Here is a 15,157-nt window from a genome sequence, read left to right on the forward strand (position 1 = left end):
GCTGCTCAGATCTGCTGTGCAGGTGGGAGCAGGTGAGCTGGGGCATTCTGCCAAGTCCTGGGCAGGTGTTGCTGCTGGTGTAACACACCCTCTCCGCTCGCTTCCCTCGCTGTCTTCACCACCTTGTCTGGCCATCTTTTTGGCACTGTTTTCTCCAGCCCATAGCCAGAGGAGACAAGAAGGTCACTTCAAAAAGAGCCACATCGAAAACAGAATGCAGATGGAGGAGGACTTGGCGGTCAGTCTGGCAGGCAGCACGGGATCCTCAGGAATGGGAATGTGGCAATCATCGTGATCGGGTACTTGTGGAAGCGGATGGAGTTACAGTGGGTAGCAGCTAGCCCTGCTCACACGGTCCTCTCCAAAACCTGCAGAGCAGAAGAAGCTGAAGCCTCCATCTCCCATGTCACCATGAAGGTCTCTTGCGGTTGCAAACCAGAGCCTGGTTCCAACTGCCACGTGTGGACAGTGCCACCCTGTGTTTGCCAGCCTGGAGCAGGGACGTCGCAGAGCACACAGCTGGGAGGGCTTCAGGCACAGTAAGCACCGAGCTGAGCTCTGATAATGAGCTGAGACAGTTCAGACTGATCGCATCCCCTTGCGACTCGTTCCTGGCTGGCAGCTCTTGATTCCAGAGAGAGGTCCCAGCAGAGAGGATTCCTGGACCTGTTTCTCGCCTTTGGAAAAGACAAGGCAAGGAGCTGCATTCCCTGTGGGGTCTGGTGATGAGGCCTTGAAGCAGCTCCTGGCACTGCTGAGCTCTTGGCCTGAGAGCTGGAAGTCTGGGGCTTGCCCAGGCTCCTGTTTGTCTCCTGCTCTTCTTGTGGCAGTTCTTGGAAATGCTTTTCCAGGGAATTTTGGCATGCCGCTGAAGTGGAAAACACCTGCTTCCGTGTTGCTCTTTGGCTTAATGCTTATTTTGTCCTGTTACCACCTTCCTGACTAAGGGTCTCCAGAGGGTGATCCTCGCAGCCCTGCTCTGCCTGAGGTGTCAGGCATCTCTCCTCCTGCCCGGCACCGGCACTCGGAGGGAGCATCCCTTCACCTCGTGGGCTCCTTTTCTTGCTCTGTGTGCTCAGTCATCCCTTCCGCCTGCTGCTGCTGCCAGAAATCATGTGTTTCAGGATGGCCAGGAATCCCCTTCTGAAAATAACTCATCTTAATGACTGTGTCTTCATTTAGGAGAGTCCAGCTCTCAGTTCATCATTAGCTAAACAATTTTCCACCCACGTTAGAGCTCTGCCTCGCTCTCTTCTGTTGCCCCGAGCTAGCCTGTCTGCAGGGAAAAGGTGTCTCTTCCCTGCTGCATCTCACCCAGCTGCCTGTGCTGCAGGGCGACCTTGCGCTCTCTGTCGAGGTGCCCCCGTAGCACTAGCTGCTTGCAGAGCTGGCGCTCAGGGGAACGAGGGGCTCCTACGTGATACAGGATCTGTGCCATCCAGGTCTTTGCCTGTTTAATGACACCTGTGGCGTGTGAGCAGTCCTTCCCTTCTGCTTCACCGTGTTTGCCTCTACCATGAAGAGTGGTTATCCAGAAAATAGCACCCATCCCTTCCTGCTTGTGACGGAGACTGCTTTTTGGGGTGGCAGAACAGTTTGGTGCTGGCTCCGGTGTGACTGTCTCTTGATGCACAGCTTTTTCAACCACAGAGGCACACTTGTGAACCCTCCATCTTCCCTGAAAGCCCTAAAGTGGATGGGGAGAGCTGAAGATGCAGGTACCCCCACAGCTCTGATGCCCAGCAGTTGCACGTGGCGATACTCTGCATCCACCTGGGAGCGTGGCAGTTTGGAGTAGCAGTACCCTCCACGCTAAAGCACAGTTGATGTCCTACAGTGGCTTAGAAACAAGCTTGAGAGCAAAGCTCTTTGGGCCAGTGTTGGGCACGGACTCCTTGTGATGCCCTGGGGTGTTGGGCACGGATGCTTGTGGCCTGTCTGGCTGCTGTAGCATTTCCTTTGCCCCCCGAACCGCCCCGGCGGCTCAGCTGGCCAGGATGGAGGGGAACGGAGAAGGAAGAGCTACGCCTTTGCCAGCCCATTCATCACGGCACAGCTTTCCCCTGATCTCTCCCAGAAGTAGATTTGGGAAGGAAGGGTGAGGTTACCTCCGAGCCAAGTGACAGGTCTCTCTTTTGCCTCCTGCCAGGTGGAGTCATAACGTCACTTGTGCAAATGTTTCCTTTCCTAGACTGGTGGAAGAGCCTGGCCGCCTCCATGACGGGCCTGATGACCGGTAAGGGGCTCATCTCCTCTCGCCCAGGGCTGGGCACCGTGCAGAGGTGTGCGATGCGTGCTGGCTTAAGCCAAGCCTTGCTGGGCAACTCCGAAAGGATGGGCTGAGAGTTGAGGTGGCTGCTGATGCTCTCGGCGGTAACTTGCTCTGGGTGTTGTGTGATGTTTGTTGCTTAATCCCGTAACGCCTCCGAGGGGACCAGGCTGCTGATGCTGGTGGGCTGCTCGGGTCTCTGTGCCTGGGTGGATGGGGAGCAGGGACTATATTTAGGAAAATGTGAAGATATAAGTGTCATGTGCTGCAAATAGGGTACCTGTTATAAAGCTGCTTTGTTTTATATACCCTGTGACTTGCGCTGTGTCTTGCTGGATTTGAGTGTGTAGAAGTTTGAGAGAAAGGCTGCTATTTCATGCTAAGGATGCAAGGCTCATTCTGCCATACTTGAAACAGGGCCTGAAGGTTAGTGTATCGCTGGGTCTCTCCTTATCAGGTGCCAGCTGCAGGGTGTGAGAAGGTCCCACGTCAACTGGGGCCCCATGGGAATGCCTCTTCTCCTTTGACACCACAGACGATGTAATCCTCTACCCCGGTGAGACCACAGTGTCCTTGGGTTGAGTTTGATCCTAGATCAAACGCAAAGTCCAGCTGAGACCTGGCTGGCATCACTTGGTGTACGTGGGAAGAACTGGAGCACAGCAGCTACAGGCGGACCCCTGGGTGTACGGCAAAGGGCACCAACATCTGCCAGTGGGTTGTCCCATCTGCGGCGCCCACGGTCCTAGGGGTAGCCATTTCTGATAGCAAAGCCCTTGTAGGGATCAGTTGGAGCACCTCTTCTCCCCCTCTAACCCTAACCTTTCTCCTTGGCGTCCTGGCCAGTGACTTGCTTGTCTCCCTTCTCTCTAGCTCACCCTGCACATGCCCGTCGTACCTCACAGCATGTCTGACTTCTCCTCTCTTTTTCTCATCTCTCTCCCTGTGCAGCGACACCAACCGAGCCAGAAGCAGTGGTGAAGAAGTACCTGGAAGAGGTGAAGGGCTCTCCTGCCGATGAGGTGAGAGGACAGTGAAGTGACTCTGGCTTGCCCAGTGGCCTGTTCACTGGGGTGCTGTGAAAACCACGGTGATGCCTGAGGACCATCCTTCCTTGGGCATCCTGTGTGGTAGATACTGCTGCTTGCAATGGCACTGTTGATGCTGGGTGGAGAGGCCTCAGCGTTGCCTGAAGCCCACACGTGGTAACTGGGGACTTCTCCTCGTCAGAGGACTGTGACAGAGAAAGCATGGTGTGGATTGAGTAGCTAATCCTGGCAATGTCTCCCCATTTCCCTTGGAGCTGGCTGCAGGGCCTGGGGTGGAGGAGGGAGTTTGACGTCGGTCTCCTCTCAGTGCTCATAGAGGTCAAAACTACAGAGATCAAACCCCTGCACTGGAGCTGCTCTGTAGAGGAGCAGGACATACCCGTACTCAGTTCCCACTCTCTTCTTTTGCTGTCCAAGAGCACAAGATGGGCTGATACCAGCCAGATAAGGAAACCTGTCTCTGTGCCCTTAAACCTCAAAGGGAAGGATTAAAGTTGAAGGCAAATCTTCCTGAAGCATCTCCTTGATCGCCTCCTTGGTGGGTCAGTCATTACGATCAGCCTGTGCTCGCACTACATGGTGGTTTTCTCCTTGCTGTCTTGGACTCTAGGACTGTATCATCTGCATGGAGAAGCTGTCCTCCCCCTCAGGTTACGGTGACGCATGCGAGTGCAACACAATCAAGCCGGAGACGGTCGGTCGTCTGACAAACTGCCAGCATTCCTTCCACATGCTCTGCATGCTGGCCATGTACTCCAACGGGAACAAGGTACCAAGTCGGCCCGTCCCCACCAGGTCCCCTGTGCCCAGGTGACTCGGCTGTGGAGCTCTGATGCCTGCTTCTCTCTCCCTACAGGATGGGAGTTTGCAGTGCCCCTCTTGTAAAACCATCTATGGAGAGAAAACCGGTACTCAGCCCAAAGGGAGGATGGAGGTCTCCACTTTTCCCCAGTCCCTCCCTGGCCACAAGGACTGTGGGACAATCCAGATTGTGTATCACATCAGCAGAGGCATCCAGGTGAGTGCACAGCACGCTCACAGGAACGGCTGCTAATGGATAGCACAAGCTGTGGAGCCTCCCAGAGAAGCACGGGGATCTAGTACAGTACCCGCTGGCAGCCCACCACTGAGCAGCCTAAGGTGCCTGGAGCCAGCAGCTGCACCGGCTGTTCTTCAACGTATGGATGACTTGAGTCTCCTCCGTGAAAGATTTTTTTCCCCCTTCAAGTGTGGCCCCAGGGTCTACAACAGCCTTTCACCTATAGTGAAGACTAATGTCTGTGTGAAGCAGAGGGGAGACTCGGCCCACGCTCACAAGGTGGGGGAGATCCCAATGTCTTGTTTCGCAACCCATGTCTGAGGTTTCGGTGGTTGCAGTGAGCTTGCAAAGGTTTGAGCTGGGTGGTCTTTTAGGGTGTCATCAGACCACATGGAAAAAGCTGTGGTATGGGGCTGTCAACCACCAGAATTTAAGTAATCTGAAGAGCTGGCTTTGTATCCCCATGTGAGACCCCTCTTGGAGGACCTGTAATACTCACGTGTCCCATAAGAACAAGTCAGATACCTCATACTCATCATCAGCAATACCTTGCTCCTTTTACGTGGAAGAGCTGCTTTGAGATGGACCTGTGTCAAATCCTGCTGCTGAGGGGTTGTCCAACTCCTATGAAGATGGATGTGTCCGTGCTAAATACATCTTATCTATTGCAGGGCCCTGAGCACCCCAACCCCGGGATGCCTTACACAGCAAGAGGCTTTCCTCGCTATTGTTATCTACCAGACAATGAGAAGGGCAGAAAGGTAAGGTGTCACACCCTGATAACATGACCCTTCTCGGGTTGTCTCTTGGCCCTGTGTTGGTGGATTGGCACAACAAGGTTGCTTTTGGGAGTTGTCCTCGTGATGCTAACCAGCTATTCTTAGTAGTTGTCCATGCTGTTTGTTCCTTACATGTATTTGTAACCCCTTTGAAGACCTTTGCTGCTTCTTCACAGCTTTGACTGTGAAGACATACTCTCCTTCATCCCTTTACTAAACAAAATCCCGTCTGATCTTTTGGGAAGACACTCCTGGCCTGTCTTGGGCTATGCAGTTACAAGGGTTTGCACTTAAAACTGCTGAGCTCGGAAAGTCCGGCTGCTGACTCTTCCCATCCCGGTTTCCTCTGGGTGGGTGTGTTTGTCTCAACTTGTGCCAGTATTTTTCACATCCTAGAAGATCAGCGTGTGCAGGGAATGGTCCTTCCCGTCAGGGGAACCACATGGGTAACGAGGAGGTGAGGGAGATCCCTTCTGATGCTGGGATCTTTGGTTTCCTTTTGCTACGACAAGGATTTAGGCTGTTAAGCTTCTGGCAAGCTGCTTTCATGGTTCAAGTCCCCTAGCTGCTGAAGGCCAGCTTTGGTTTTTCTCCACCTTTAGGTCCTGGAGCTCCTGAGGGTGGCCTGGAAGAGACGCCTGATTTTCACAGTGGGCACCTCCAGCACCACCGGCGAGAGCAACACGGTGGTGTGGAACGAGATCCACCACAAGACCGAGATGGACACAAACCTGAGCGGCCACGGCTACCCTGACCCCAACTACCTGGACAATGTGCTGGCGGAGCTGGCCGCGCAGGGTGTCACCGAGGACTGCCTGAGACAATGAGCTGGGGTGGGGGCCCGGCTGTGCCGTGCACGCGTCGGGGGGCCCACCTAGTGCACTTATTCCTGTTGCCTTAAGTTCCTGTGTCTGACCGCCTGTCACACTGAGCAATAACACTGTACCGCGGGAGCCCTGCCTGCTCTCTACAGTCTTTTTTTTTGGGGGGAGGGAAGGATATTTTTGTAGAAACTGCGCTTGCGCCTCTGCGTGGGGTTGATGGCCACAGCCAGGACTGGTCCTGAGGTGACAGACCCCCTTGTGAAGGCAGAACCTTGCCCTGGTAATGCTTGGGGAGAGGGGGGTGTCTCGCTCCCTCTAGAGCAGCCGGAAAGCAATCGAGGGCCTCCCTCCGGCGCACCGCAGCTCCCTGTCTCTGAGGCACCTCTTACAGTGAAGCCTCCTGCCCCTGTATCTCTGCTTGGTCATAATAAACACTTCATTTCCACGGCAAGTCGCTGCTTTGCCTTCAAGCTGCCTGATGGCTTGGGCTGCCTCCCCCTTCGGTGGCCCTCTCTGGGGGACCAGCCTGCTCCGTGGAGCTGGGGACACTCGATCCAGCCAGGAGGGACACGAATCTCTGCAGGGGCAGGACACTGGTCCCAGGGGTCAGGGTTTGCAGGCTGTCAGTGCTTCACCCGCAGGAGCCTGGCAGAGGTGACCCAGCAGTGTCACCTGGGGGGGAAGTCACAGCCCCCTGCTCTTGCTGTGAGCCGCCATCCACTCTCCTATCATCCTGAAGCCCTTCTGGCAGGACCTGCCCCTCTTTTCCCCCCCTTTTTCCCCCCTCTCTAAGGTGAAACAGCAGCAGTTTGGGGCTGTTTGTGCCCGGTGAAGCCTCTGCAGGGAGGAGGCTGTTGATCAGCTTTGTGCTGCCGCTGCAGGGAGTGCTGGTGCCACCAGGCGGTGACAGCCACCTTCCTCCTGCCTCTGCTGCCAGCTGGGCGGTGAGCAGGGTGGCAGCGATGCCAGGCTGCTAGCAGAGATGCTCTCCAGGCAGGAGCATGTTCCTGCACCATGAACTCCGCCTGTTATGAGGGCTAGCACCCTGCCAAGTGGGTATTGCCCCAATCCTGGTGGCCTTGCTGTACATTGTCCCCCGGCTCTTGTCACCTGGTAGCTGAAGCCTTTCCAAGTGCTATTTCTGTATCAGAACTGGTGTGGCCAGCAGGAGCAGGGAGGTGATGGTGCCCTGTACTGGGCACTGGTGAGGCCGCACCTCGAATACTGTGTTCAGTTTTGGGCCCCTCACCACAAGAAGGACATGGAGGTGCTGGAGCGTGTCCAGAGGAGGGCAACGAAGCTGGTGAAGGGCCTGGAGCACAAGTCTGATGGGGAGCGGCTGAGGGAACTGGGGGTGTTCAGCCTGGAGAAGAGGAGGCTGAGGGGAGACCTCATCGCTCTACAACTCCCTGAAAGGAGGTTGTAGCGAGGTGGGGCTTGGTCTCTTCTCCCAAGTAACAGCGATAGGATGAGAGGAAATGGCCTCAAGTTGCGCCAAGGGAGGTTTAGATTGGACATTAGGAGAAATTTCTTCACTGAAAGAGTGGTCAGGCCTTGGACCAGGCTGCCCAGGGAAGTGGTGGAGTCACCACCCCTGGAGGTATTTAAAAGACGTGTAGGTGAGGCGCTTAGGGACATGGTTTGGTGGTGGGCTTGGCAGTGCTGGGTTAATGGTTGGACTTGATGATCTTCAAGGTCTTTTCCAACCGTAATGATTCTGGCTGTTTCTTTCCCTGTGGCCCCCGGCCCCAGGTGCAAGTCCTGGCAGCTCTGCCCGCCTTAAATCCCTTTGGCCCACCAGAGGCCCTGGTGCCAGCTGCCATTTCACCTCCTTCCTGGGAGATCCGGGACGTGGCCGTGCTTCGTGGCTCGGCATCCTCCTGGGACCAGCACGTCCTGGACCAGCAGAGGGGTAACTTTCTTTCTGTCACGCCAATATGAAAATGAAAAGTTTTTTGGAGGCATCAAGGGCTGGAGCTTTCCCCAGTGTCCATCTTCTGCTTGCAGCCTCCTGGTTACCCTCTGCTGCAGGTTCTAGGGAAAAGCCCTCAAACACCCAGCCGAGTCTGGGGATGCTGCAAAATTGGGAGCTTCTTGGGAGCAGCAGGTACGTGTCTGTGTGGTGCTGAGCTCTACAGAAACGAGCTGTGTCTGCTCCTCTCCCGCCCTGGTTGCGAAAGGCAGAGATTTCGAGTTTAAACCTCGGCTTTCTATCCACAGATCATGTTCTCCCAGCAATCAAAACAGTGAATTGAAGCAAAAATTAAGCAGGATTCACCCAGCCCTGTACAAAGCAAGAATTTCCTACTGAGTGTGGCCCAAGGCATCTTCAGCAGATGCTCCTGTGCGTGAATCCTCTGGAGCCTCCCCGCGTCTGGGCTGGTCCAGGCCTGGGGCACCGCAGCGTGAGCTGGCCAGGCTTAGCCGCTCATCCCTGGCTCTCACGTCCTCCGCCACGAGGACATGAGGCATCTCCTAAAATCCTTGCCACATCGGGGCTGAGCCCTGAGACGGCTTAGCCCCCGCGGCAGGGGGATGCAGGCGACGAAGGGGTGGAAAGCAGCAGAGCTGGGTCCTCGGGCACCGCTCGGCGGGGGGATGCAGGCGACGAAGGGGTGGAAAGCAGCAGAGCCGGGTGCTCGGGCACCGCTGTGCGGGGAGATGCTTCGAAGCCGGTCCCCTCTCTGCCCTGGGGCAGGGGTAGCAGCCGGCGGAGGGGGAAGGCTCCCGGGCTGGCATGGGGCGAAAGCATGACCGCGATGCCGTGGTACCGGTTGGAGCCGGGAGGGGAGAGAGCCCAAAATAAGTGCTTATAATGCTACCAGACGGGTCTGACCGAAAGGCTTGGGTCCCCCTGGCCCTAGCTGGAGACCCAGGGTGGAGGTTTCTCCCTTCCCCCTGCGGTGCCGGCTCGTTTGCAGCAGGGTGGTTATTATTAGCCGAGCCTTGACCCCGCAGGTATGCTGGCCCAGTTGTGGGTACCGGCAGCTGAAACTGTGACTCAGTGTCCCCCTGCGTCACCCTGCCTCCTTCACCCCCCCGGGGAACACGAAGGAGGGCCCTGGGGTGGCAGACGGGGGGCTGGCATGTCCCCATGGGCACCTGCTGCTGGGGGGGGACCCCGGGGCAGGTATTGCGGGGTAGGAGGAGGGGGATCAGGCAGGGACGGGAGGAGGGATGGAGGCTGCAGCTGCGCCTGGTTTTCCCCTCTGCAGCTGGACTGTGTAATCTTTGAATGCCCCATTTCCACTTAATCTGAAGACGCAGTCCCGACCCCTTCGGGAAGGGGGGGGGAAATCCCCTCCCACGCAGGAGTGGGCAGCCGCTGCCCTTGGCAAACACCGGAGAAGGAGCACTTGAACCCCTCTGCCTGCAGAGCAGCTGGGGGGGGGGCCAGCGGTGGGGGCCCCTGAGCTGTGGCGCAGCTCCTATTCCAGGGTCGCTGTCCCTGGCCCCGTCCCAAGGGTTTGGGGGAGCCTTTCCTCAGGGAGGGGGGGCCATGGCCCGGCCCCGCTGCCAGCAAGGGGGAAGGTTAGATGGGGAAATGGGGTGGCCCTGGAGCTTGGGTGCCTCCGCGTCCCCAGCGTTGGGTGGGACCGTTTGCCTTGAACACTTGGGGTTTTGGGTGAGTTTTGGGTGTGACGGCTCCGGAGTGCTTCCCCGCCCTCGGGGCAAGGCTGGCTGCACCCAAAACCAGCCGGGCATGGGCCCGCTCCTCGCCCTGGCTCTGGGGACCGGATGGGCATGGGGCACCCGCAGGGAGTCGGGTCCTGGTGGGGCAAATGGGGGTGCAGGACCACTCGCCTGGCTGCCCCCGTAGCCCCGACAAAACCTCCGACTCCTGCCGACTCATTCTTGAACGTGCCTCCGGTGCCTCCTCTGTGCCTCAGTTTCCCCTTTCACATCGCAGGCTTCTGTCCTGCATCCTCGCAGCCCGCTTCAGCGCCTCGGCTCTGGGGTGCAGCGGGGCAGCTCCCCGGGGGGGTTTGGGACCAGTGGGTGACCTGGGAGGCACAGCCGCCCCCTTTGCCCGCGGGGTCTTGCCGGGCCGGCAGAGCCGGTGCAGGAATGTGGGGCTGGGAGGGTCCGGCACCTCGGGACAGGCGGTCCCCGCTGCGGGGGCTCGCGGGGCGGTTCGTCCCCTCGGCAGTGGGACGGGGTGAGCGGAGCAGGGCGGCACGACCAGCCCCACTGGGACGACGCCATGGAGCTGCCGTGGGTGCTGCTGGCACTGGCTGGGACGGGCGCAGCTGCGGGCCTGGGTGACTCCCCCGGGGGGGGGACGGGGCAGAGGGGGACGGGGGCTCGGAGGGGCTGTGAGGTGTTTTCCCCGTGGGTCTTTGCAAGGTGTTTGTGTCGGGGAGGGAGTTATGGGGCCGTGCATGGCTGGGGGGTCCCCACACTGCTGCCATCCCCCTGGTGCTGGCACCGCCAGCATCCCGTGAGCCCCGGCTGTGCCGGCACCGGTGTTCGTGGACCCCAGCGTGGATGCGGGCTGGGGTCAGGCGCTTGCTGAGCGCTGCGGAGCACAGGGTCCCCCCCTCACCGCCTGCCCCCCCCCAGCCCTGCTGCCCTACGTGCCCCGCGTGCCCCCCGCGGCGCTGCCGGGGAAGCTCACCGCAACCACCTTCGCGCTGGAGAGGCCCTGCTGCGTCTTCGACCCCCACGCCAACGCCTCCGACACCGTCTGGCTGGTGGTGGCTTTCGCCAACGGTGAGCGCCCGCTGCTCCCTGCCGTGGTGGGGGGTGTGGGGGACCCTCGCCGCAGCCGCTCACCCCTCGTCTGCGCCGCGCAGCCTCGGCCGCCTTCAGAAACCCCCCATCCCGGGCCGATGTGCCCCCGTACGAGCGGCTGCCCACCGCCCACTCCTACATGACGCTGGAGACGGCGGCGGCCGCGTACGCCTGCTCGGCACCGAGCCCGGCCGTCCTGCGCGTCGGGGGTGACACGGCGTGCGGGGACCAGTGTGGCCGGGACCCCTGCAATGGGCCCCTGCCCTCCCCAGGGCCCTACAGGTGAGGCTGGCGGGATGGACCCCCCCGGGTCCTGGTGATTCCCCACGGAGGGCGTGCTCGTCCCCCCCCGCTGTCACCGCCGAACCCACCCCGCAGGGTGAAGTTCCTGCTGATGGGCTGCCACGGCCCCAAAGCGGAGACGAGGTGGTCTGACCCCATCCTCCTGCGGAGAGGTACCGGTGGCACTGCCGTCCCCCCGCGGGTCCCCCACACCTGCCCGGCTGGGGTGTTGGCATGCGGCACGGCATCGGCCCTATGCCATCACCCCAAAACCCAGAGGGGAGAAGCGGCCCCTGATCTCCCCCGGCCACCCTATCCCCCCATTTCCACCGCAGCACCCCTGAGCCCCCCGTGTCCCCCCACGTCCCTCATCCCGCCTCCTTCCAGCCCGCAGCCCGAGCACCATCAACCCCGCGCCCGCGCGCCGCAGCAGCGACGTGGTGGTCATCGCCTCCATCCTCGCCAGCCTGGGGGCCGTGCTGGCCGCGGCGGTGCTCTGCGCCGTGGGGTACGGGGGCTGCGCGGTGGGACGTGTCCGTGGGGGCCCCGGGAGAACACCTCCTCCTCCACCCCATCAGCAAAGAGATGGAGCAAAGGAGAGGTTTTTAACATTCAAAAAGCCTTCTTTTTTTCTTAAATTGGGGGTTTGACATAGTTTGGCAAGGAGAAAGGGCCCCTTGGCGGTGGTCGGCAGGGGGGGGCCGGCAGACACCCCCCCCCGGACCCCACTTGACGCCTCTGCTTGTCTCTCCCTGCAGCGCCGTGGTGTGGGGGTCCCTGTGCCACCGGGATTCGGGGACCGACGCCGTCGCCCGCAGGTCCTACAGGACCCACCACATCCCCCCGGCCCTGCCCCAGCCCCTGCCCCCCGGCTGCAGGTGCAGCCCCCCGGGGCTGGGCTGCTTTGCCCCCCGGCCTCCTGCTCCGTGTCCTGCCAAGTAAACTCTCACTTTACACCTCTCGCCGCCTCCTCCTTGCCCGGCCGCGGGACGATGCCCACCCTCCGCCTGCCGCCCCGCTCACCCACCGGCTTTGCCAGGCCCCCGCCGTCGGCCGCGCAGGGCTGGAGCTGTGGCGGATGGGGTCACCGGGATCCCAAAAACCACCCAGGGGCTTGGCTTGGTGGCATCTGGTGTTGGGGGGGCACATGCTGGCACCAGTGGGGTCTGTGGGGAGCCCCGAGGTGGGCACCCCCCTGGGGTGGCACTCTCTGCCCCATTGCCTGGGTGAAGCCTGTTGCCCACTCGTGCCACGAGCGTGGCAGTTCTCTGCACGCCTCGCCGGTGGGCGCTCGGGCATAGCACACGCTCCCCGGGGAAACGAGCCCGACCTGTTTGCCGCGGGGCCGTGGCCAGCGCAGGAATGTGGGCGGTTGGCAGCCGCAGGTGGGTCCCACGGGGATGCGGAGCCCGGCTGCCCGCACTCCCGCCCTCGGCACCCAGGCGCCCGCACGATGCTCCCGCTGCTCCTCCTGCTCCTGGCGACGGCCCACGGCCTGGGTGAGTCCGCCAACGCCATCGGGCTGGGCTGGGGGTCCCCGCTGTCCCCTGCTTGCTGTCCCCTTGCACGGGCACTGGGGACCCCCCCCTGGAGCCTGGAGGTGCAGGGCAGCTGATGCCCCCCCTATTCTGGGTGCCACCCCTGGTGTCCCTGGTGTCACCTTCCTGGGTCTGTTGGCACAGCGTGGGGTCCTCTGGGGTCTCGCAGGGGTGTCCCTCCCCGGGTGGTGGCACGGGGGTGTCTTTGCTTCCTCTTTTCCTGAAACGTGCCTGAGCCCAAAACGGGGGGCGGGAGGGGAGCGGGGGCCCCGCAGCCGGGATGACAGGGGTCAGCTCCCTCCTGTCCCTGTCCCCACGCCGAGCCCCCGGCACCGCTGCAGCCTGTCGGCAGCCACCGGTCAGGGGCTGCAGTGGGGTGTCCGCACCCTCCGCCGCACCCCCCTTGGCTTCTCACCGCAGAGAAGGTCCCGTACAAACCGACCCTGGCCGGATCCCCCCTGGGGGGCCTGACGACCGCCTCCACCTTCGTGCTGGAGCAGCCCCGCTGCGTCTTCACCGATGTGGCAAGCGACGCCGTCATCTGGCTGGTGGTGGCCGTCCCCGAGGGTAGGTGGGGTGCGGCGAGGCCCCGGGCAGGGGTGTGCGCAGGGCTCCCCGCACCCCCCTGGGCTCCCTCCTCACCCCCGTCCCCCCCCCCCCCAGCCGTAAACACCTTCAACAACAGCGTGGAGCCGGGGACCCCCGAGCGGGACTTCCATGACTTCCCCACCAGCACCCTCGCCTACATGACCCTCAACACCACCAACGTCAACTACCCCTGCCCCCCCAGCGCCCCCGGGGAGATCACGGTGCTGCGCGTCGGCAGCGAGACCAGCTGCGCCGGGGATACGAAGAGACCCACCTGCAACGGCCCCCTGCCCGGCCCCGGGCCGTACCAGTGAGCCTGCTCTCGGGGACGTGCCCCCCCTCGGGGCCTGCCGGCAGCCCCCCAACTCGGGGGAGCGTGGCCAACCTCCCCTCCCACCCCCAGGGTGAAGTTCCTCGCCCTGAACGACTCCGGGCCCGTGGCCGAATCAAAGTGGTCGGACCCCATCATGCTGAAGACAGGTACCGCTGCTGGGGTGCTCGCCCTGCCCCTCGCACCCATCCTGCAGCTGTGAGGGGGTGCGGGGGGGGGGGAGGCGCGGGGTGGTCCCGGGGGGCTGCACACTGAGCACCAGTGGCTTGGGGTGCAGCGCTCCAGTGAGCAGCTAGGGAAACTGAGGCAGGGGGCGGCTGCGGGTCCTGCTGGGGTATGATGGCATCGTGTAATGGTGCATCGTGTTTGCACGGTGCATTTGCATGGCGCAATTGCACGTGGCGTTTGCACGGTGCATTTGCACGCTGGGGTTGCATGTTGTGTTTGCACGCTGCATTTGCACGGTGCAATTGCACACTGGGGTTGCATGTTGTGTTTGCACACTGCATTTGCACGGTGCAATTGCACGCTGGGGTTGCATGTTGTGTTTGCACGCTGCATTTGCACGGTGCAATTGCACGCTGGGGTTGCATGTTGTGTTTGCACACTGCATTTGCACGGTGCAATTGCACACTGGGGTTGCCCACGAATGCACCGTGCCCCGGCCGGGTCCCCTGCGCTGCCCTGGGGTGCACATGCTGCTCCCCCCTCCCGCTCTCTCCCCAGCCAAGCCGCCCGGCAGCATCCCGGTGATGGGCAGCGGGCACAGCGCCGGCATGATCGCCCTCACCTCCATCCTCTCCATCCTCTTCGCCATCCTGCTGGCCGGCCTGGTGGCCATGCTGGTCTTCTGGGGGTGAGTGCCACCCCCGCGTCCCACCGCACCACCTAAGAGCCGTGATGGGTGCTGGGCACATGGGACCGGCGTCAGAGGGTGACACCGACACCCCATGGCCCCCACCCTTGTCCGTCACCCCCCCTTCCCTTCCCAGCTCTGACGCCTGTGGCGGCAGCAGCACCTTCAGCAAGCCGGAGGCGGTGACGGTGCAGCGGTACAACACCCACCACGTCTACGACCAGCCGGCCGCCCGGCTCTGAGCCCCCGCCGCAGCCCCGCGCTTGCCTCGCCGCCACCCCCCCAGCACCGCACCGCCGCCCCCCTGCTCCCGCGCCAGCCGCCGCCGGCCCGCGCACCCTCGGGTGCCCTCGCGATTGCACCACCCGTGTCGGTGGCACGACGCCTGCTGCCATGGGGGCACGGCCAGAGCTGCCCCGTGGACCAGGACCCCCGGGAGCCGCCATGGAGCGGGAGATTAAAGGCCTTTCCGCGTGCTTTGCGCCCGGCCTCCGCCTCCTGTTTGTGACCCTCCCCGGGAAGGGCACCCACCGAAACCTCGCCACGTCCCACAGCCCCTGGGAAAAACCCCGCAGCCCCTGGGAAAAGCCCCGCAGCCCCGCTCCCCGCACCCCTGGGCAGGGCCCTGAGCCCACATCCCTGGGGGGGGTGCCCCCACCCGGGGCAGGGTGCACCAGGGAGGGTCTGGGGTGCGAGAAGCATTTTCACACCCGGCTCGGGACATGCGGTGCTGCGTGTGCCTGGTTTGGGTGGGGAACGAGGGTGCCCCCCTGCCAGCAGCCCTGACGCTAGGGTGAGGGGCACAGAAATGCCCTCAGGAGCAGGTGGAGGGGTGGGGGGTGTTTCTCTCTTTTCCCGTCACCCCAGG

At 61.7% G+C, this 15,157-nt stretch overlaps 3 protein-coding genes across 9 annotated transcripts in view; all 3 read left to right on the forward strand.

The window, feature by feature from the left end:
* The window catches only part of DTX2 (deltex E3 ubiquitin ligase 2), a 39,480-nt gene extending 33,391 nt beyond the window's left edge, over positions 1 to 6,089 (forward strand). For 3 of the 7 annotated variants that reach the window (XM_075168897.1, XM_075168902.1, XM_075168898.1), the window contains 6 exons: positions 2,150 to 2,236; positions 3,221 to 3,291; positions 3,929 to 4,087; positions 4,175 to 4,336; positions 5,029 to 5,118; positions 5,739 to 6,089. In XM_075168897.1, coding sequence (XP_075024998.1) covers positions 2,150 to 2,236; positions 3,221 to 3,291; positions 3,929 to 4,087; positions 4,175 to 4,336; positions 5,029 to 5,118; positions 5,739 to 5,963 — 794 coding nt within the window. In that variant the 3' untranslated portion in view covers positions 5,964 to 6,089. The remainder of the gene's footprint in view (positions 1 to 2,149; positions 2,237 to 3,220; positions 3,292 to 3,928; positions 4,088 to 4,174; positions 4,337 to 5,028; positions 5,119 to 5,738) is intronic. The other 4 variants (XM_075168899.1, XM_075168903.1, XM_075168904.1 and 1 more) reach the window with 2 other exon arrangements.
* Positions 6,090 to 6,176: 87 nt separating this feature from the next.
* Positions 6,177 to 12,277, forward strand: UPK3B (uroplakin 3B). Its single transcript, XM_075169131.1, has 7 exons — positions 6,177 to 6,240; positions 7,762 to 7,872; positions 10,524 to 10,673; positions 10,757 to 10,976; positions 11,073 to 11,149; positions 11,364 to 11,500; positions 12,209 to 12,277. The coding sequence occupies exons 1-7, from the start codon at positions 6,177 to 6,179 to the stop codon at positions 12,275 to 12,277; spliced, it is 828 nt and encodes a 275-aa protein (XP_075025232.1).
* Positions 12,278 to 12,429: 152 nt separating this feature from the next.
* On the forward strand, positions 12,430 to 14,771 carry LOC142090749 (uroplakin-3b-like protein 1). The gene is made up of 6 exons (XM_075169110.1): positions 12,430 to 12,475; positions 12,935 to 13,081; positions 13,178 to 13,412; positions 13,506 to 13,582; positions 14,160 to 14,289; positions 14,426 to 14,771. Exons 1-6 carry the CDS (start codon positions 12,430 to 12,432, stop codon positions 14,529 to 14,531), a joined length of 741 nt encoding a protein of 246 aa, XP_075025211.1. The 3' UTR covers positions 14,532 to 14,771.
* The last annotated feature ends 386 nt before the right edge of the window (positions 14,772 to 15,157 follow it).

The sequence above is a fragment of the Calonectris borealis genome, chromosome 19 (genome assembly GCF_964195595.1).
Source record: "Calonectris borealis chromosome 19, bCalBor7.hap1.2, whole genome shotgun sequence".
NCBI classification, from domain to species: Eukaryota; Metazoa; Chordata; class Aves; order Procellariiformes; family Procellariidae; genus Calonectris; species Calonectris borealis.